Here is a 22,595-nt window from a genome sequence, read left to right on the forward strand (position 1 = left end):
GAGGTGTTTCATGTTCCACTCATGCAGCCAAGAAACAATATTCAAGACAAGTCAAATTCCCTGATTCCTGTCATGTTTCAGGGACACAGCTCACCTTCCCCTCTGTGTGTACTTGGTCCAAACTGCAGGGCCAGACGGGGAGCCAACGCCACCTCTCATGGCGATGCAGAGCCGGCTGAGAGGAGCCAGCTGGGAGAAGTTTCTTGGAGGACAGACATGCTTCCTGGGCCAAGAAATATCAGGAAGAAGCCAAGGAGGGGAGGGCTGGACAGCACAGCCAGCAAGACTGGTCCATTGACCCGTTTCCAGCCTGTCATGACATGCCTGAGACGCTGACCCTCCGCCCAGAGCTGGCCAAATCTCTGCAGATGCAAAGCCAACTCCCAGGGCTTTACCACTTTGAGACTTTGATCGCCCATCCTTCCTGCCCCTGGCCCAGCCCACCCTCCTCCGTGCACAGAGATGAACGTTCAGCATGTTCTCTCCCACACTTGACCTAATCGCTTTGCTATGGAGCCTTCCCCGACCCAGCAAGCAGCCCCACGCCTTCCTGCTGTGCTCTGATTGAGAACAGGCCCAAGCTATCCACGCCTTCCGACAACATTAACCTCTTCCTCCCCAGACCTAGGCAACCAGGAATGGTGGGGAGGAGAGCCTTGAAGCAGCTAAGTGACTCAACAGAGAATGTAATTACGATATCCAGTCGATTGGCTCTTGTCCTGAAGGAATGATGACACCATACCCAGGCAAGCAGGGAGGAGACGGGCATAAGATGAGATGGGAGAGGCCGTGTCATGCCTTGTATTGCAGGCCACGATGAGGAGCTGGGGGTTTTGTTCATATTGCAATAGGATGCCCTTGAATCATGGATTTATTATAGGAGTTAGACCTTATGTCCTTGTGGGAAAAGCTGGTGAGGTAACACCTATAGGGATCACGGGAAGATCAGAAAGATGTCACAGGGGAAATGATGAAAAAAAATCTATGGAAGGCTGTTCTTTGTGTGTAGTGGTAAACCTGGGTCAGCCAGGGCAGGCTACAAAGAAAAGCTTGACACAAAGTGGGAAAAAGCAAACATGAATGGAGACCCAGGAAGCCACAGCAAAACCCATGAGGACAAATTGGAACCTGTCTGTCTTTCATACATCTGGGGTGACCTACAGAAGACGTCTGTGGGCTGGGCGCGGGTGGCTGACGCCTGTAATCCCAACACTTTGGGAGAGCGAGACAGGAGGACTGCTTGAGCCCAAATGTTCAAGACCAGCCTGGTCAACATGGAGAAACCCAATCTCTACAAAAAATACAAAAAGTAGCCGGGCATGGTGTTGTGTGCCAGTAGTCCCAGCTACTCAGGAGGCTGAGAAGTGAGAAGATTGTTTGAGCCCAAGAGGTCGAGGCTGCAGTGAGCTATGATTGTACCACTGCACTCCAGCCTGGGCAATAGAGTGAGACCCTGTATCCAAAAAATTTAAAAATTTTAAAAACCCTCAGAGCTGCACATGTAGGAGGTCCAGTGTGAGGAGCAGGAGCTGTTGGTCTGACTGGCCTCAGGCAGATGAGGCCATGGGGATGGGGACAGATGCAGCTGTAGTGGCATCTAGAGCCTGCACCCATCTTCCAAATGTAACAGCTGCTGCTGCTGTCTGTCTCTTTCCAAATCTTGCACAAGTTACTCCTGTGGCCAGCCCTGACCTGGACACACAAAGGGGAGGGAATTCTGGGAGATACGACTCCAGCTTAGCTTGGTTGACATAGTACAAGCTATTGCAGAGTCGAAAACAGAGACGGAGTAGAGAATAAATTGAGAGCTTTCTGTAATTCTGGTTTTGTTTAGGGTTACAAACACATTTGTATAAACTTAGGATTGTTTCTGAATGTGGTTTTGAGAAATTTTATTTGTAGGAGTGATGGCACAGGATTTCTTTGTTCCCAATTTTTTTTTTTTTGCATTTTTTCCTTTACTTGATAAGTGCATTTGCCTTCTATTTTTCTTTTTGAGATCTACACAGTTAAACCCTTTAATGGCTGTACTGTTAGAAGTGCTTGATCTTAAAAAATTGATCTTAAAAAAATTGCAATGGGATGCCATTGAAATCCTTTAAACTAAGACAAGATGCAATCGAATTTACAATAAAAATATCACAGTGGCTGCCATTTATACAATGGAGTGGCAAGGGGCAAAATTAAAACATGTAAACTGGTTAAAAGATTACTATGGAAGTTAAGAAACAAAACTGTGGTCATTTGGACTACAGGTGTGGATCAGTCAGCTATTGCCACAATATTGCTGTGTAACAAAGAAGCCCCTTAAAACAATGATAATTGGTAGGGAGCAATTGGGGTAGCTCTATTTCCTGCTGCAGCTCTGCCCTGTATGTCTGTCATTCGCCAGGCCCCAGAGGCTAGCCAGAGCACGTTCTCTTGATGATGGCTGAGGTGCAAGACAGCAAGCCCTGCCACACAAGCACATTTCAAGTCTTTGTGACAGCTCACTGGCTGAAGTCAGCCAACGTGGCCAAGCCCAAGGTCAAGACATATGGAAGAACATACCACCTCTAGTGGGAGGGGCTGCAAAGCCACATGGCAAAGGATATGGACTCAGGGTGAGTGAAGAACTGAGAAAAGTGATGCGATCTACTATTGGGGTAACAGTGGATGTGCAGAGACAAGGATAGACTCAGGAGGTGGTTGCAAGAAAAACCCACAACATGTGGTGATAGATTGAGTATGGAAAATGACAGAGAAGAAGGAATCACTCTGACAGCCAGGCTTCGAGAGAGGCTGATGGGGCTGGAGAAGAAGCATCTTTGGTGCAGAGGGATGGCAATGTTTCCAGTTTGAGAGGCATCCCATGGTGGCTTCAGATGAGCAGAGGGGCCTAAGTTCTGGAACTTGAAAACAAAGTCCAGGTAAAGGTTTAGAATAGTTATTGGCTTGTCAAAGCCTACAAAGTGCTTTGTGAAGTATTTGCTTGTGGCAATAACTTGTGACACCACAGGAGATCTGTCCTCCTTTCCCCAGCCCCACACCCTGCCATGGACCTCTGAAGACACCAGACCCCATGTGATTAAGTTCAAGGGGCATCATGCTGCCATGTGAGAAGACGATTCTCACTCAGGATCAGAGAGGCTGAAAGGAGATTCTGCATTTGGGTGGAGAGAGGGTTTTTGCTATTTCATTTTGAGAAAATTATTTTTAGAAGCTTCAGAGTAATGGGCAACTTCTTCTTATCTCCACTCTTAGGAGGAGACATCTGTGAAATTCAGTGGTAATTGTGGTGTGTGTCATAGTTCCTTCAAATGCAGACACTGAGACACAGACTTGAGTGCAAGCTGTAGAGCTGGAAGGTGCACGGTAGGGAAGTGAAGGACCCCCACATGGGGTGTGTGGAGGAGGTTACCACTGTGGGACACTGGGAGGGCGCAGTCCCACTGGGAACTCTGGGAAAGTGTAGAGCATGGTTCTGCTACCCCACTTGAGGGAATAAGGAGCTGACACTGATCCCTTCAATCATGAGTTGAGGGCTGCCCTGTGGGCATTATCCCCTGGCACTTCCTGTTTGTTCAAAATGTTCCCATGAGCAGCTTTAGTCAGGTGAGTGCTGACAGGAGGTGGGTGGACACTGCCAGCATCTCCCACAGCGGGGAAAGAGGTCATCCTGTCCATCACACAGAGAGCACGAAAAGGTACCCTCCAAACTGCAATGTGGCCAGAGCCACAGGTGTTGGGAGGAGGGACAATAGTGATCACTTCCAGAGTTTCTGGGAGCCATGGGTTCTCCCTGGGATGGCCTGATGTAGAGGCACCTTAAGAGAGCATTCCAGGGATGCATGTGGATTGTTCACCTAGGGTAAGATTGACAGGGGGGTGGAATGTGACTTCAGTTCTGGGGGAAGTGCCCCACTCAAGAATGCAGGTTCTTTGGCTATCCTAGATGAGAGAGGCAGCCTAAGTGGCCCTGAGGTGAGAGAAAAGGCCACTTGGACATCAGTAGCCACACAATTACTGATGTGTGTGTTCCTGCCTCTCCCACTCCTGGGGTACACCTGCCTTCAGTTGAGCAAACTCCCATGATGCCCAAGCCTTAAGCAGAGGAAAAGCAAGATGTACAGATACTTGAGGCCAAAATCTGTCAGTGTTGGAAACTGTTCTCTGCAGCTGCAGGGGAATGCAGGTGGGCCAGGGGGATAGAGAACAGGAATCTGAATGCACAGTCAGACAGGGCCATGGAACACCCCCCCACCCCTAGGCACCATACTGTGGCCCCATGCTCTATGGGGCTGGTGAGCCTGGAGTGAGGGGGAGGAAATTAGTGGGTGGGGTGTGGCGGTGGAACTGTACCAAACAGATCCTGAGTAGGACTGGAAGCCCCCTACCAAAATGCCTGTGCCGGGGAAGACCAATGGAAAATTCTAATGAGTTCTCAACATCAAGAGAAGAGCAATCATAAAACAAATGTTTCATTTTTGAAACATTCAATTTGTGCTTCTGCTACCTCGGATGAGAATACGAACCATGGCCATGGGGAGAGTGGGCAGCCTGAAGACAAAAAAAGACCTGAGGTAGGGTCTGCTAGTTGGGGGTGGGAGCTTCCCTTTAAAACCTTTTGTAATTTCCCCCACCTGTAGGATTACGTCCTGAAGGTTCATCACAGCTGATGTCTTAATCTGGCTTCACCCAACAGCAGCCCCTGCGTATTATCTACTGCTACAGAACAAATTACTGCAAAAGTTTGCAGCTTAAAACAATAATAAACACTCATTATTTCATATAGTTATTGGGGGTTATGGATTTGGGAACAGCTCAGCTGAGTGGTTCAGGCTCAGGGGCTCTCACTGGGTTGTTATCAGGATGTCAGCTGGAGCTGCAATCATCTGAAGGCTTGACTGGGGCTGGTGAATCCACTTCTAAGATGGCTCAGGCACATGGCTATTGTTAGAGGGCCTTGGTTCTGTCCCTTGATAGGCATGCTTGCATGCATCCATGGCATGATTCAAAAGAACAAGGTGGAGATTTGTAAAGTCTTTTATGACCTAGCCTTGGAAGACACACATCACAGCTACTGTAGTCTATTCCTTAGAAGCAGTCACTAAATCTGCACATACTCAAGGGGAGGGAAATTAGTTCCATCTATTGAAGGGAGGAGTGTCAAAGAATTTGTGAATGTATTTTCAAATCACCACACCTTGAGACAAGAATTTGGGTGCACATGGTTTATTTGGGAGATAATCCTAGGAAGCACCAATAAGGGAGTGGGGAAGTGAAACAGTGGAGGGAGGAAGGTCCATCCATGGTGCGATAACGAGGTTCCCCCTGTGGGCAACTGCAGCTCAATCCTGTAGGTCCTCTGAGATACTGTGTGGAACATTCCTCTGAATCATCCTATCGGAGGGTAGAAGGCTGGGGCATTTTCCCACTAAGTCCCACCTTGCACTGTTAAGATTAAGTTCCTGCCTCCCTCACTTCCAGGATATACCTGCTGTCAGTTGAGGAAACTCCCATGATACCCAAACCTTAAGCAGAGGAAAAGCAAGATGTACAGATGCTTGAGGCAGGAAGCTGTCAGTGTGCTGGAAACTGTCCTCCTTTGCAGCTGCAGGGGAATGCAGGTGGGCCAGGGGTGTAGAGAACGGGGAGAGAACATCATCTGCTGCGGCCTGCAAGGCAGCCCGTTAGCCAGCCCTTGCTGGAGGCTCCATTTTCATTACGTACTTCTCTCTGTTCACATTGTATGCACCAACAAGGCTGAAGTGCTTGTTGCTCCCTGCACCCGCTCTGCTGTTTTATGCTTCCTTGACTTTGCTTGGTCAGCTGTCAGACCCCAGCATGAACAAAAAATTAGAAGAGTTCCTAGAAAGAGTTGAGAACAGCACCAAAAAAAAAATTTCTGGAACTAAAAAATTTAGTTTTATCATGAATATTTACATACACACAGTAAAACATATAATAGACCTCCATATGCCATCAGCCAGATTTAACAGCCATAAAGATTTTGCCACACATGCTTCATCAACTTCTTGTTGTATCTCAATATTTTTTTCCATTAACCTTTAAAACTGTGATAAAATGCACATAATTTTTCCATCTTAACCATTTTTAAGTTTATAGTTCAGTGGTATGAAACACATTCATAATGTTGTCATCACTATCCAGCTCTAGAACTCTTTCATATTGTAAAACTGAAACTCTGTCCCCATTAAGCAATAACTCTCGGTGGGGCATGGTGGCTCACGCTTGTAATCCCAGCACTTTGGGAGGTCGAGGTGGGTGGATCACAAGGTCAGGAGTTCGAGACCAGCCTGGCCAACACAGTGAAACCCCACCTCTACTAAAAATACAAAATTAGCTGGGCATGCTGGCGGGCGCCTGTAATCCCAGCTACTTGGGAGGCTGAGGCAGGAGAATCACTTGAACCTGGGAGGCAGAGGTTGCAGTGAGTTGAGATCGCACCACTGCAGTCCAGCCTGGGAGACAGAGCTAGACTCCATCTCAAAAAAACAAAACAAAACAAAACCAAGCAAACAAACAAAAAACTCTCCATCTCCTCCCTGCTCCCATCCCCTAGCAACAGCCATTCTACTTTCTATGATTCTGACTACTCTAAGTACCTCATATAATTGGAATTATATAATATTTGTCTTTTTGCAACTGGTTTATTTCACTTAGCATAATGTCCTCAAGGTACAACACAGATAAATGTACTATAGGTCAGAATTTCTTCTCTTTTTAAGATTGAGTGGTGTTCCATTGTATATTTATACAACAATTTGCTTATCCATTCATCCATAGGTTGAATGGATTTGCTTATTCATTCAACCCATGAACACCTGGGTTGCTTCCATTTTTTTAACTTGTGAATAATGCTGTTGCAAACATCAGTGCACAAATATCTTTGGGACCCTTCTTTCAGTTCTTTTGGGTATGTACCCAGAAATGGGATTGATTAATCATATAGTAATTTTTTTTTGAGACAGTCTCGCTCTGTTGCCCAGGCTGGAGTGCAATGGTGTGATCTCAGCTCACTGCAACCTCCGCCTCCCGGGTTCAAGCGATACTCCTGCCTCAGCCTCCTGAGTAGTTGAGATTACAGGTGCATGCCACTCGCCCATCTAATTTTTGTATTTTTAGTAGAGACAGGGTTTCACCATGTTGGCCAGGCTGGTCTCGAACTCCTGATCTTGTGATTCACCTGCCTCAGCCTCCCAAATCATATGGTAATTCAATTACTATTTTTTTGAGGAACTACCATACTGTTTTTCTTTTTCTTTTTTTTTTTTTTTTTTGAGACGGAGTCTCGCTGTGTCACCCAGGCTGGAGTGCAGTGGCGCGATCTCGGCTCACTGCAAGCTCTGCCTCCCGGGTTCACACCATTCTCCTGCCTCAGCCTCCCCAGCAGCTGGGACTACAGGTGCCCGCCACCACGCCCGGCTAATTTTTTGTATTTTTTAGTAGAGATGCGGTTTCACTGTGTTAGCCAGGATAGTCTCGATCTCCTGACCTCGTGATCCACCCGCCTTGGCCTCCCAAAGTGCTGGGATTACAGGTGTGAGCCACCGCGCCGGCTACCATACTGTTTTTCATAGTGATATACCATTTTACATTCTCACCAACCGAGCACAAGGATTCCAATGTCTCTGCTTCCTCACCAATATTTATTATTAATATTTTCCATTTTTTTGATAGTAGCCAACTTAATGGGCATAAAATGATACCTCATTATTGTTTTGATTTGTAGTTCCCCAATGATTACTGAGGTTGGACATATTTCATTGCTTATTGGTCAATTGTGTATTGTATTGATTCTTTGAAGAAATGTCTATTCAAGTCCTTTGCTCATTTTTGAATTGTGTTGTTTGTTTTTGTTGTTGTTATTAGGGGTTTTCTGAATGTTCTGGATAGTAATCCCTTATCAGATATATGATTTGCAAATATTTTCTCCCATTCTGTGGGTTGGCTGTTTACTCTGATATTATCTTTTGATGCACAATTTAAAAAATTTGTATACAGTCCAATTTTGTCATGAAGATTTTGCCCTATGCTTTCTTTTATGAGTTTTATAGTTTCAGGTCTTACATGTAGGTCTTTGGTCCATAATGAGTTAATTTTTGTATATGGTGTTTGGTAAGGGTTCAACTTATTCTTTTGTATATGGATATCTAGTTTTTCAGCATCATTTGATGAAAAGACGGTCTTTTCTCCTAATAAATGGTCAAAATAAAAACCATTTGACTGGCCAGGCATGGTGGTTCACGCCTGTAATCCCAGCACTTTGGGAGGCTAGGCGGGTGGATCACCTTGAGGTCAGGAGTTGGAGACCAACCTGGCCAACATGGTGAAACCCCATCTCTACTAAAAATACATAAATTAGCTGGGCGTGGTGGTGGCTGCCTGTAATCCCAGCTACTCGGGAGGCTGAGGCAGGAGAATAGCTTGAACCTGGGAAGCAGAGGTTGCAGTGAGCCAAGATCATGCCACTGCACTCCAGCCTGGGCGACAGAGCAAAACTCCGTCTCAGGGGGGAAAAAAACAAAACAAACAAAAAAACAACCATTTGACCACATGTGTGAGAGTTTATTTCTGGGCTCTGTATTCTATAACATTGGTCTGTCTATGTGTCTCTATGATAGCACCACACTGTTTTGATTACTGTAGCTTTGTTCAACTATGTATTTTAAAGCAAATTTCAGACACCATGTCATATCACCCCTACATATTTCAATGCACATCTCTTAAAAATATGCATGTGCTCTCATCTAACCACAATTTGACACATGCTTTATCTATCCACCTTTTTTTTTTTTTACTTTGTGAAAGTATCTTAAATATAATTCTTTTTCTTTCTTCGGTTTTTGTTTTTTTTTTTTTTTTTGAGATGGAGTCTGCCTCTGTTGCCCAGGCTAGAGTACAGTGGCACGATCTCGGCTCAACTGCAACCTCTGCCTCCCAGGTTCAAGCAATTATCCTGCTTCAGCCTCCCAAGTAGCTGGGATTACTATGCCTGGTTAATTTTTGTATTTTTAGTAGAGACGGGGTTTCGCCATGTTGGCCAGGCTAGTCTTGAACTCCTGACCTCAAGTGATCTGCCTGCCTCGGCCTCCCAAAGTGCTGAGATTACAGGCATGAGCCACTATGCCCAGACTTTTAAAGAGAATTCTTTAAGCACAATTATCAAAATGTAATTTTTTATGGCACAGGATCCCTGCATACAAATGTAACTTTTAAATCAAAATATTTGGTTGATGAATTAAAGGAAAGGATAGCCAACACAGGAAGCTAACAGACAGTGGAATAACAAGTACTGATTTTAAAAAATAAAACAGCAAACTAAGAATCTTTTCTACTAGGCTAAGATATCACTGACATGTCAGAGAAAAAAAAGTTATGGACACGAGAAATATCAGAATGTATTGTACCCGAGAATGAAATCTCGCAGAAAAGAACTGTCTAAAAACAAATGACTCAGCCTGGACACTGTGGCTCAGGCCTATAATCCCAGCACTTTGGGATGCAAAGGCGGGTGGATTGCCTAAGACCAGGACTTCAAGACCAGCCTGGGGAGCATGGCAAAACCTCATCTCTACACAACATATTAATACAAAAATTAGCTGGGTGTGGTGGTATATGCCTGTAGTCCCAGCCATTTGGGAGGCTAACGTAGGAGGATCCCTTGAACCTGGGAGGTCAAGGCTGCAGTGAGCTGTGATCATGCCACTACACTCCAGCCTGGGTGACAGAGCAAGGCCTATCTCAAGAAAAGGAAGGAAGGAAGGAAGGAAGGAAGGAAGGGAGGGAGGGAGGGAGGGAGGGAGGGAGGGACGGAGGGAGGGGATGGGAGGGGAGGGGAGGGGAGGAAGAGGGGAAGGGAAAGAAGGGGAGGGAAGGAAGGGGAAAAAAACCAAATGACTCAAAACAGAGATATCAAGTTGAGACAGAGTAAATAAAAGAAGAAGTGGTGAGCAATAGACCTTTCAAAACACGTAGTGAAATCTAACAGGATAATACACTGTATAAAATTGTGTAGTATAAGCACACAGAATTTATAGATAGAAGAAAGAATACAAGAGAAATTCAAATAATCAGCTGAAATGAAGGTATTAACTTATCTCTGCAAAATTTAGGAGTTATGCCAGACACAGTGGCTCACGCCTGTAATCCTAGCACTTTGGGAGGTCGAGGCAGGCCGATTGCTTGAGCCCAGGAGTTTGAGACCAGCCTGGGCAATATGGTGAAACCCCATCTTTACAAAAGATACAAAAATTAGCCGGATGTGGTGGTGCATGCCTGTAGTCCCAGTAACAGGAAAGCTGAAGTGGGAGAATCACCCGAGCCTGGGAGGTTGAGGACTATTTGCCAAGATCCAATATGGATTTGCCTTATTGTAACAGAGACAGATAGATAGATTAGTGGAACAACCAATCATAAATATAAATTCCAGAAGCATAAAACACTTAAATGTAAAATATTAAATGATAAAAATCAAGAATGAAGTACCGGACTACACATACAACCTAGGGATGGAGAAATTATCTAAACCAAAACAGGGAACCCACTTGCTCTGCAGATCCAGATAGTTAACTAAGCATTTATAAAAGCTTTTTATGTATTATGGATATTCAAATCTTTATCTGTATTGCAAATATTTTTTCCCAAATTTATTTTTGTGTTGACTTTTCTTTAATTATTTCTTGCCAAGAAATAGCAATAGACAAATAAATTTGGGAAAGAAATATTTGCAATACAGATTAAGAGTTAAATACCCTTAATACACAAATAACTCTCACAAAATAAAAGATAACCTCAAAGACAAATGGCAGATGACCTGTGCAGCAAACCACCATGGCACATGTTTACTATGAAACAAATCTACACAACCTGCACGTGTACCCCTGAACTTAAAATAAAAGTTAAAGAAAAAAAAGAAAAAGAAAAATGGTAAAGAATATGAATAGAAAATCCACAGAAGGGCAAATTGAAATGGCTGAGAAATAGAAAAGGACTACTTGAACACATTCGTGATCAAGGAAAGACAACTTCAAGGAAATACCACTTAAGGTACCATGAAATATATTTATTAGACTGACAAAATTTAAAACATAACAGCATTATTGACAGAGATGAAGGAGTGCGGAATCAGGTAAGGTACTTTCATACTTTCTGGTGGAAATGTAAATTATTATACTTTTTTGGAAAGCAATCTGGTAACAACATCCCTTGAAATTTAAAATATCTGGCCCGGTGTGGTGGCTCACACCTATAATCCCAGCACTTTGGGAGGCCGAGTTGGGCGGATCACCTGAGATCAGGAGTTCAAGACCAGCCTGGCCAACATGGTGAAACCCTGTCTCTATTAAAAATACAAAAATTAGCTGGGCGCAGTGGCATGTGCCTGTAATCCCAGCTACTCGGGAGGCTGAGACAGGAGAATTGCTTGAGCCCGGGAGGTGGAGGTTGCAGTGAGCCAAGATTGCGCCATTGCACTCCAGCCTGGGCGACAGAGCAATATTCCATCTCAAAAAGAAAACAAAAAAGAAAAATGAAAAATACCCATGCTATTTAGCCCAGCAATACTACTCCTGGGAATGTATTTTATCATTTGTTTAAACCTAGATAAAACAATGTTTGTTATAGCTATATGTGATGGCTAAAAACTAGGAATATGAATATCTCTCAACTTTGAATAAGCAATGGTGAATCCACAGCACGGAATATTGTGAAATCATCAGGAAAATTAATCAGAGTGGTACCAGCTAAATTGTAGGGATTTCCACAAGATATTGCTCAGTAAACAATGCAAGATGCAGAAAAGCGTATATGAGAGCAAACAATGACAAAACATGAAGGAATATACGTGTGTGGTGTATATGTGTGCGTACATGTAGAATAGCTAGCTAGCTAGATGTTGACGTGGTTATGAGCATAAAGAAATGTGTGAATGATACCAAGCCCATTGCTCACATGGACCAAGGCAGGAGGATGGGCAGAAGGAGAGGGGGATGGCAGAGGAGAAGCAAACAGAAGAGATGAAAAAAAGCTGCACTAAAAAGGAATCCATGTGCATAAGATCTTCGTTATGTTAAATTGTATCTTGATGCATAAAATATGAGATCTGTATCTTCCCATTGGCAGAAATGCCCCCACCATATTGTCAAGTGAAAAAAGCAAGTGGCAGTGTAGTATGCTTCTATTTATAAGTGATACGAATTGGGATTTTGAGGCTCACAGTGCCTCAAAGGGGTTGGAAGGTTGGAGCGGCAATGGAGGAAGAGTCTTCTTGTCGTTCTGCTGGGGGTGTGTCTGGAGACAACCTGGTCCAGTTAAGGCAAGGGCTGCCTTGGTTTGTGTGTAGGTTGCGGGAGGTGTCGGGGTGGTCACTGTAGACTTCGGGGTACAGCTCAGAGGCAGATGCCTAAATTCCACCATCTGAGTCATTCCTTCAGTCTGAACCTGTGGTTCCAAGTCTGGTTTTATTTTTCCCAAGGATGGAAGGTTCTGGAAGACTTTGTCTACTAAATCATGTCATTTGTTAGGCAAAACCTTTCCCATCCTGGACAAAACGTGGCAATACATATGAGGTGCCTTCAACACTCTCATATTTATACTGAGATATATTTGGCTGCAAATGTTATTTTAATGTCAAGCACAATCTGAGGAAGTACAAGTTTTCATATTAGTTTTAGAGAAGCACAGAGGGTTTCCCATTTCTTAACTTGTGATACAGATTGAGTGTCCTTTATTTAAAATGCGTGGGACCAGAAGTGTTTTGGATTTTGGATTTTTTTTCAGATTTTGGAATATTTGCATTGTACTTACTGGTTGAGCATCCCTAATCTGAAAATCTGAAATCCCAAATCTGGTATGCTTGGTCTCAATGGTCTCTCATGCTCATGCTTTGAGTATGTCATCAGTGCTCAAAATGTTTCAGACTTCAGAGCATTTCAGGTTTTGAATTTTTGGATTTGGGATACTCAACCTGTATCAGCAAATACAGGCATGTGTTGACTAACAACAGGGATACATTTTGAGAAATGTGTTGTTAGGCGATTTTGTTGAGTGAACATCATGGAATGTTCTTACACAAACCTAGATAGTATAGCCTATTACACACCGAGGCTACAGACCTACACATCATGTTACTGTAATGAATGCTGCAGGCCGGGATCCCCAACCCCTGGGCCGCAGACTGGTACCAGCCCATGGCCTGTTAGGACTGGGCCACATAACAGGAGGTGAGTGGCAGGCCAGGGAGCATTACTGCCTGAGCTCCGCCCCCTGTCAGATCAGCAGTACATTAGATTCTCATAGGAGCATGAACCCTATTGTGAACTGCTTGTGCGAGGGATCTAGGCCGTGGCTCCTTATAAGAATCTGACTAACGTCTGATGATCTGAGGCGGAGCAGTTTCATCCTGAAACCATCTATCCTTCCACCCCCCAAATCCATGGAAAAAATTGTCTTCCACGAAACCGGTCCCTGGTGCCAAACAGGTTGGGGACCGCTGCAGTAGGCAATTGTAACACAATGGGAAGTATGCTTTTTTTTTTTTTACTTTTTTTAAAGACAGGGTCTTGCTTTGTCACCCAGGCTGGACTGTAGTGGTGGGATCTTGGCTCACTGCAGCCTCAACCTCCCAGACTCAGGTGATCCTCCCACCTCAGCCTCCCGAATAGCTGGGACCACAGGCATGCACCACCATGCCGAGCTAATTTTTCAATTTTTTGTAGAGATCAGTTGTTTTTTGCTTTTCCTGACTTATCACAGACTTTTGTGAAATATTTTTAAAAATAAACTACGGAATTAAAGATAACGTTGGGCATGGTTGCTCATGTTGGTAATCTCAGCGCTTTGGGAGGCTGAAGTGGGCAGATCGCTTGGGCTAAGGAGTTCAAGACCAGCCTGGGCAACATGGAGAAACCCTATCTCTACTAAAAAAAAAAAAAAAAAAATAGCCAGGCATGGTGGTATGTGCCTGCAATCCCAGCTACCAGGGAGACTGTGGTGAGAGGATTACCAGAGCCCAGGTCAAGGCTGCAGCGAGCTGAGATTGCACCACTGCACTCCAGCCTAGGCAATGGAGTAAGAACCTATCTCAAAAAGAAAAAAAAAAAAAAAGCAAAAAATAAGCCCAGGTATTTTAGTATCACAGTCAGTACACATAAAATGACTGTCAAATTGCTTAGAAACTTTTATAAAGTTGCTAAGACTCCATTTCTGAACATATATTATGGCAGTCTTTAACAGTCCAAGACCACACTTGGGAACACCAGTGTTATAAACAGGACGTATCAGGATTTTGGTTTGACATTTAATCTGACAATCATTTAACTAATGAGTTTGGTTCATTTATAGTTATTGGTACATTTGGGCCTGGACATATAGGACATATAGACATATAGGACATATAGGACATATAGACATATAAGGCATATAGGACATATAGGACATATAGAACTCACATCTATATGTCCTCTTTCGAACACCATAGCAATAGGGCCTCCAATTACACTGTAATATTATGGATATTTCTTTTTTCTTTCCTGTGGTCCTGGCTTATTTCCAGTGACCAGGCTTACCAAGATACGTATTGCTCATCTTCCCTTCAGTTATCTCCTACAGCACTTCCTAGGTTTGTTTCTCTTTAAGTATTTTACCCAAAAATATTAAAATGCGGGCATTCAAGTGGCTAGACATAAAATTCTAAGTTCAAAGTTCTTTTCCTTCAGTTCTTAAAAAATGCTGCTGAAAAATCCAATGCTGATTGGATCAGAGATCTTGAGGTTTTGATTCTGTTCATTCTCTCTGGAAGCTTTCAGAATGTTGTCTTTGTTCATCTTAAATTTTACTAACCATTAATGAAAATGAAATGCACTACATTAAAGAGATGTATCAGCATAAAAGTATCTCATAACACTGAACAAAGCATGACAACACACATCTCATTCCTTTTACATCATGTTCAAAACCATGCAAAACTTAATAGATTACTTGGGGGTGTTGTTATGTGGCAAAATTGTGAAGGAAAGGATAAATTCAAAATTTAGGGTAGCAGCTCTCTTGATGAGGATGAAGATGCAGTAGGAGAAGGGTCCAGAGGGGCGGGGTGTCTGAAGCACTGTTAATATGCCGCGGTCAGAGCTGGGGGTGGAAACATGGGTACTCTTCATTTTTTAAATACCTTACAAAATCTTTTGCATGTACCTAACTTCAGGTCAAATAATCCCCCTTGTGATGGACTCACCAGCAGCGGTTCATAGGTCAGGATATTGGGAATGGTGGCAGCTGGCTGCAGGTCTTGCAGGAGCGGCTGCAGTGGTCAGTCATAGCTCAAGGGGCCAGAGAAGAACCACTGGTGGAGATGGGAATAGAGTAGTTCTAGGTTTGTCCTAAACCAGGGGTGTCCAATCTTTTGGCTTCCCTAGGTCACATTGGAATAACTGTCTTGGGCCTCACATGGAATACACTAACATCAGCTGATAAGCCAAAAAAAAAAAAAAAAAAAAATTCGGCCAGGCATGTTAGCTCACGCCTGTAATCCTAGCACTTTGGGAGGCCGAGGCGGGTGAATCACCTGAGGTCAGGAGTTTGAGACCAGCCTGAACAACATGGTCAAACCCCATCTCTACTAAATACAAAAAATTAGCCGGGCATGGTGGCTCATGCCTGTAATCCCAGCTACTTGGGAGGCTGAGGCAGGAGAATTGCTTGAACCCAGGAGGTGGAGGTTGCAGTGAGACAAGATTGTGCAATTGCAGTCCAGCCTGGGCAACAAGAGCAAAACTCCGTCTCAAGAAAAAAAAAAAAAAAAATCACAAAAAATCTCAATGTTTTAAGAAAGTTGAAGAATTTGTGTTGGGCAACTTTCAAAGCCATCCTGGGTCGCTGCGGCCTGCGGGCTGTGGGTTGAACAAGCTTGCTCTAAGTGAAAAAACACATCTCATCACCTGTGGACCCATCATCATACCCACCAGGGAGCCACGCTGCGGACAGAATGGAGCTGCTCTCAGTCCCCCACAGCTCAGCATCTCCTGACCCAGTCTGAATACTCAGCCTGAAAGTGGGCGTGGCTGGTGAGACCCTCTCTGGTCACCACTCCCAAAATGTCTTCCACCTCCAGATGTGTTACTGTAATAACAGACTCAGAATTTCACCCCCTAAGTCCAACATGGGCGCACTCTCTAACTTTCTGAGGCCTCTGAGACTTTACTTCCTCCTTCCACATCCTCGCAAGAGTCCTGCCCACATCTCTGGTTCTCTGGGAATGAGGACTGATTGTCCCTTTCCTGTAGCTTTCATTGATCAGTCTGCCAGGCACCTGACAATGATAACGCTCATGAACTTGTTGAATTGAATTTCTTATCCATCGATTTTCTCCCCTAAGTGATGACTTTTAATTAATTACCATCGGCTTTCTGTACCTGAGGCTTCCGTATCCTTGGATTCAACCGAGGATTGAAAATAAAAAACAATAAAAACAACACAATAAAAATAAAAACATAGAAACAATACAGTATAACAAGTATTACATAGCCTTTATATTGTATTTGATAAGTCATCTAGAGATGATTTAAAGAATACAGGAAGATATGCATAGATTATATCCAATTACTACACCATTTTATGTTTTTGAGACAGTCTTACTCTGTCACCTAGCCTGGGGTGCAGTAGTACAAACACGGCTCACTGCAGCCTTGAACTCCTGGGCTCAAGCAATCCTTCCACCTCAGCCTCCTAAGTAGCTGGGACCACAGGCGTGCACCACCATGTGTGCCTAATTTTTTTTAGAGAAGTGGGGGTCTCACTATGTTGCCTAGGCTGGTCTCGAATTCCTGGCCTCAAGCGATTCTCCTGCCTTGGCCTCTCAAAGTGCTGAGATTACAGGGGTGAGCCGCTGTGCCTGACCCACTATGCCATTTTATATCAGGGACTTGAGTAGTCTCGGATTTTGGTATCCGAGGAGGTCTTGGAACCAATCCCCCACAGATTCTGAGGGACGACTCTTTTCTTAAAGAGTAGCCCAAGAAGGAGGCACGCGAAGAGCAAAACTGTGTCCAGGAGAGCTTTTATTTGTACGGAACAGTTTTAAAAATACAGAATAAAATAGCTTTATCTCTACTATTATTCACAACATCTGGTCCAAATATTACATATTTTTAAAATACTTAAACGTTTAATGAAGCCATGTTAGAAAAACAATATGAAAATTCTTTTTAAAAACTCCATAAAAGAATTACACATCTCAAAAAACAACCCCACCCCAAATACCCTCGGTAATCAAAATAAAAATAAAAAACAAACAAAACCCCAGAAAGGTATCTATAGCCAAAGTCAGTCACAAAAACTCAAGGAAAATATAGGCATCCCCACTGTTTTAAGAACAGTCAGAAATTTATTAAGGTGTCAAATGAAGATTGTTACTAACGAACAGAAAAGGAGAGTCATTTGAACTGTCAGTAAGATGGCAACATGGGGAAGGGTGTCCTAAGTGCCTGGAAACACGCACAGCAATGCTAAGGACATGGGAGGGTACAGTGATGCTGAAACACAGTCAACACCAACCAGAAAGGACGGGAATGTCTGTGAGGCTGCTGAAAAGAGACCCCCAACGCTAATGTGCTTTATGGGTCCATGGGCAGACGCTTAACGCTGGCAAAACCGGGTGGCCCTTCTTGCACTACTCAGGTTCTGACTGCAGGAGGGGCAGAGGGTGGTTGATGTCCTAGTCCCTGTGTCTAAAAAGTCATGAGGGGACAGAGTGCAACAGGCAGCACGTTAAGTCCCTGGGCTCTTTTCTAAAGCCAAGAGGAGGCTCCCTGGAGAAGCGAGCTTTGTGAATGCTCAGGCCCGGGGCCGCACACTAGCGCGGCGTGCAGCAGGTGTGGCTGGGTTTGCACAGCTGGCGTCCAGCGACAGCCATGCCGGGCCTATGCCTGTAGCGAGTGTACACCCCATGCATGGCCATCCCCCAGGATGCTGCTGCTTCTCTGGCCAGATGGGTTCTGGAATGAGGCTTCTGCTATTGCTCCATATTCACCTTCAATCTGGCCTGGCCACTCCCATGGCATCCGTATTACTGAAGATGAGACTTGCCAACTTTAAGTTACTAGTACCAATATTTCAGCAGGGATGTGAATGAAAGAAATAACAACTTAGCTCATGGTCATAAAATATACGTATGGGTAAATAAAGTATACACACATACTAGAGATTCATCAATGGAGAAATTCTATCATCACATGACATTGTCATGAAAATTATATCATTCCCTCCCTGGAAAACTGTGACTATTATCCTGGGTAGAAATGTTATTTTGCTATATGGAAATACTGCAATATTCATGCATAAACCAAGTTGTCATCATGAAAGTCAGTATTCTACAGTATAAAGCAAAACGTGTGCGAATTTGTTACCATGATAACAGGAAACCATCAGGACCCACGATGCTTCATTCTGGCTGGCATGGTTAACGCCACTTCTCTTGCCTTGATCAATCCCAAGAAACTAAAAGTTAGCATTTGAAATCCTCTTAAGGATTCTGAAAGTAAATGTATCAGTGAATCTGCATTTAACTTCCTAATGAGAATGAAAATTGCTTACAAAGACTAGAGTCACTTCCCATTATTCTGTGAAGCAGGGGTGGGGGCCCCCCATCCCCCACTGTGAATATGGCATCACCTCCTGTCCGTATTCACACTATCTACATTTCATGTTGGGATCGCCCACACAAATGCTTTCTTTCAGGTACCAGGCAGGTGACCTGGGAAGGTGGTGGGTAGGTGGTCTCTGTGGAAACTGGAGACTAACTGGCCTGCAAGGACATTCACATCCAAAATATTTTAGAACACTCTACAGGCAAAACAAAGTACGGGGTGGTGGTTCAAAGCCCCAGCAATGCAGGCCAATGATGTGAATGGGAGTGTCATGACACAGACCGCGTATGGCCACCGTGTCCCCCAATATCTCCCCTTCAGGTGTGTGCTTAAACCCAAGAAGCAGATGAATACATTCTTTTTCTTTCAATTACAAACTTTCATTCTGTAGCATATTTTCCAGTAGGAGAACCACTTCCTAAAATGGGGTGTGTGTGTGTCTGTGTGTGTGTGTGTGTGTGTGTGTGTGTGTGTGTGTTACATGTTCAAGTTTATCAGTCATTAGGGGACTCCAATCACTCAAGGCTGTGCAGAAAGTACCAGATTCAGCAGGGGCATCTAGTCAGGCTGCCCTCTTTACTCCCCACCTCCAATCCCCTTAGCCCTCCTCGGACAGAATTATCGGGTTGGCCCCAGTGGAATAAGAAGAACAGGAAACTCTCATTCCAACAGGAGTTGAAAGGGTAGGGCTTCCTTCCCCGTGTGAAGGCCCGCAGAGGGCACCCCACACGTTAGCGGAGTTGAAGCCTCCTGATAAAACCTGGCCCAAGGAGGGGCTTCAGAAGGGAGTGGGCTTCTGGATGACTAGAGCAGACACCTTGAGTGTTATGCAGTGGAAGACGCCCAGTCAAGCTGAAGAGAAGGTGCCCCTGGATCACCCATGGCTTTCAGGCTTTTATTAGGATGTTTGGTCTTTCTGCTCACCTGGAGAGCTAGAAGATTGCAAATCTCTGGGATGTTTAGCAGTTTTCCCCATTTTTTGGAGCAGAGAAACTGGAGATGTTGAGCAAAATCCAAACAGAAGGAACTGAGAGCAACTCAGTGCAGGAGGGCTGCCAGCCTCAAGGGTGTCCCAAGGCAAGAGGGATGGAAACCGTGAGCCAGTGTGCTTCTAAAGTATGCATCAAAGACACATTTAAAAAAAACATACAAAATTAGATGTAATTTAGCATCTAAGTTCTTTACTTAATCTGCAGTAAGGTTTTGGCAAAACAATGCAGTGGCTCCAAGGTGTTCTTGCCAGATTAAACCTTGAAGCCCCAAACTTCCCGGAGTGAAGGGGGCTACAGTGACATGGCAATGCTGCAAAGACAGTGCCGCAGCACTGGAGAGCTGAGGCAGCCTGGGGCCGAGGGGGACAGGAATGCACCGTGTGGACACCAGGCTGTCAAGAACCATGCCCTGCTGCTGGAGACAGGAGACAGGCACCCACGCAGCTGACCAAAGCTCGACCAGGCCAGTGGCCACTGAAGATGCGCCACCTCATGAAGCGAGGGCACTGCTTCATATCTCAGGCCTTTTCCTTCACTGAAAAACTTCAAACCAAGAGGAGTCATTTCTCAGGAAGAATTTAGTGTTATTAATTAGAACTCTCTTAAGTGAGAGGGAGCCTGTTGGCTGCTTTTCTTATCACCTTTAGCAACCACCCTCACCTGTAAAATCAAGATCTAATGGATGTGCAACATGGCAACCCACAGGAAGTCTCCTTAAGCCAAGACTGCCAGAAGCGACTTGCAACAGAAGCCATGGCAAGCGGGACCAGCCGGCGGACAGACCGTTCCACGTGGCGGCTCTGCGTGTTACCTGCCCCAGCTTCCCTTCTTCACAAAACAAATTCACGTGTAACTTGACCCATGGTTTCTGGGCTCTGGTCCAGTAGTCAGTTTTGATAAATAGATTAGGCATTACAGTATTTACACTCTCATGGTATCAAGCAATACAAAACACAACCACAACAATGGTTACTGGCCTTCAAAAGCCATTACAACAAGCTTCCCTGATGGTGTCCACAGCTTTACAAATGCTGGTTCTTTTCTTGATGGGGGGAAGAGTGGGGTGGGGGACAAGGAATAGGGATGCAAGGAAAGAGGGTCACATGGAAAACACTGATTTCCAAAATCTGCTATAGTCAGTAACATTAAATAGGAATAAAACCTTGTAATTATAGACGCGCGCAACAATAACATCCACATGACGGCAGAGCCAAGACGCCCATCAGCTTGTGTGACTGGTGCCTTGGGTGGCACTCTATACTCATCACACCGGCCAACAGTGATAAATGCCAGAGAGGGTGTCTCGGCCACTAGTGAAATGAAAAGAGGCCAGTGTGCACGTGCTGGCCCGGTCAGGGCCAGGGTGGCCAAGAGAAGGCGCAGCCGAGAATCAGATATTGGCTTCAGGGTCCTTTCCTTTTCCCTCCAATGCCCCAAACAGATGTTCATTCAACATCTGTGCAGGCCTTACCCATGGCCAGACCTGGGCACAGGGCAGCCACGCCACTGTTTTCAGTTCAACAGCCTCCTCCTCTAGGAGATCAGCGACAACAGAATCATACTGGGCCAGTCAGTTGTGACAGTGAGAGGAATACTGGTGCCCCTTGGTCAGAGGAGGTCTCTGCGGGCACAGACGAGGGTCAAATGACAAGGAAACAGGTCCAGGGGCTTCAGAGAGAGAGAGAAAACCCCTGGACCCTGGAGGCGGCTTATAGGAAAGCCAGCCCTAGGTAGTGGAAGGGAACTGAAGCAAGGAATCGCTGCAGATTTTAAATGTCCACTCCAAAAGGAGGACTGGAACTTCAAATTTAGTGACCATGGCCAGCAATGGACACTCTCAAAGGGCAAGGAGTTAAGGGCTTAAATAAGGAGATAGGCGAGACACCGTATCAGGCACCATCACCCTCACAGCAGAAAAGTGATTCGCAGTCTGTCTTAGCTCTGGGGCGCAGAATGTAAATGTAGATATACAAACATGTATTTTACTTCTTGTTACCCAGCAAGGAACTACAGATACATGCCTCACTGCGGCCAGGCCACAGGGCACAGCAAAGGCTATCCCGTGGCCTGGGAGTCTTCGTCTGAACTCCGGCTGTTGTCGCTCTTCCTGAGGCCTTTCCACGTGTAGCCCACAAAGGTTGGGCTGATGGGTAAGTAGCTGAAGCATCTATATTTTTTTATAATGTTCATGCCAAATGGCAAATTGTACGACTCCATGCCATCGAGTGATTTGTTCCCTTTGCCCACGCCCTTCTTCCATTTCCGGATTCCTCTTTCCTCTGGAGTACCTGTCACACATCCCAAGACAGAACAAAGGAATACTTCGTTTAGCAGCTCTACTGAAAATGAAACTGTCGTTACACACACACACACATACACACACACACACACACACACACACACACACACACACACACAGTCCCACAGATCAAACCTGCCTAGATAACAGCAAAGAATACTTGAGGAGTTGAAGGTGCTCAGCTATCCAGTGCCCAAACCAGAAGTCTAAGAAGCACTAACCCCTCCATGTCCCTCATTCAAGCAATCACCTAATGGCCTTCTGACCTCCCTATCCTTTTATGTGACCCATATTCTCAACTTTCACTGTTAGGGTCCAGCTCAGGCCATGTTATTGCTTTCCTGGTTCATTCTATCAGTCTCCCAACTGGTTACCTAGTCTTCAGGCTCATCACCTCCTGCCCCAAGTCTGTTCAAAAACTACCTCACTAGGCCAGGTGTGGTGGCTCACATCTGTAATCCAAGCACTTTGGGAGGCCGAGGTGAGAGGATCACATGAGGTCAGGAGTTCGAGACCAGCCTAGCCAACATGGTGAAACCCTGTCCCTACTCAAAATACAAAAATTAGCTGGGTGTGGTGGTGCACACCTGTAATCTTAACTACTCAGGAGGCTGAGACAGGAGAATTGCTTGAACCCGAGAGGCAGAGATTGCAGTGAGC

The 22,595-nt window shown here is 44.9% G+C and overlaps 1 protein-coding gene across 6 annotated transcripts in view; it reads right to left on the reverse strand.

The window, feature by feature from the left end:
* Positions 1 to 17,039: 17,039 nt before the first annotated feature.
* Positions 17,040 to 22,595, reverse strand: part of SLC23A2 (solute carrier family 23 member 2) — a 152,032-nt gene continuing 146,476 nt past the window's right edge. For all 6 annotated transcript variants that reach the window (XM_030825369.1, XM_030825370.1, XM_030825371.1 and 3 more), the window contains one exon: positions 17,040 to 21,924. In XM_030825369.1, the coding sequence (XP_030681229.1) occupies positions 21,692 to 21,924 (233 nt within the window). In that variant the 3' untranslated portion in view covers positions 17,040 to 21,691. The remainder of the gene's footprint in view (positions 21,925 to 22,595) is intronic.

Source organism: Nomascus leucogenys, chromosome 13 (genome assembly GCF_006542625.1).
Source record: "Nomascus leucogenys isolate Asia chromosome 13, Asia_NLE_v1, whole genome shotgun sequence".
Classification (NCBI taxonomy): domain Eukaryota; kingdom Metazoa; phylum Chordata; class Mammalia; order Primates; family Hylobatidae; genus Nomascus; species Nomascus leucogenys.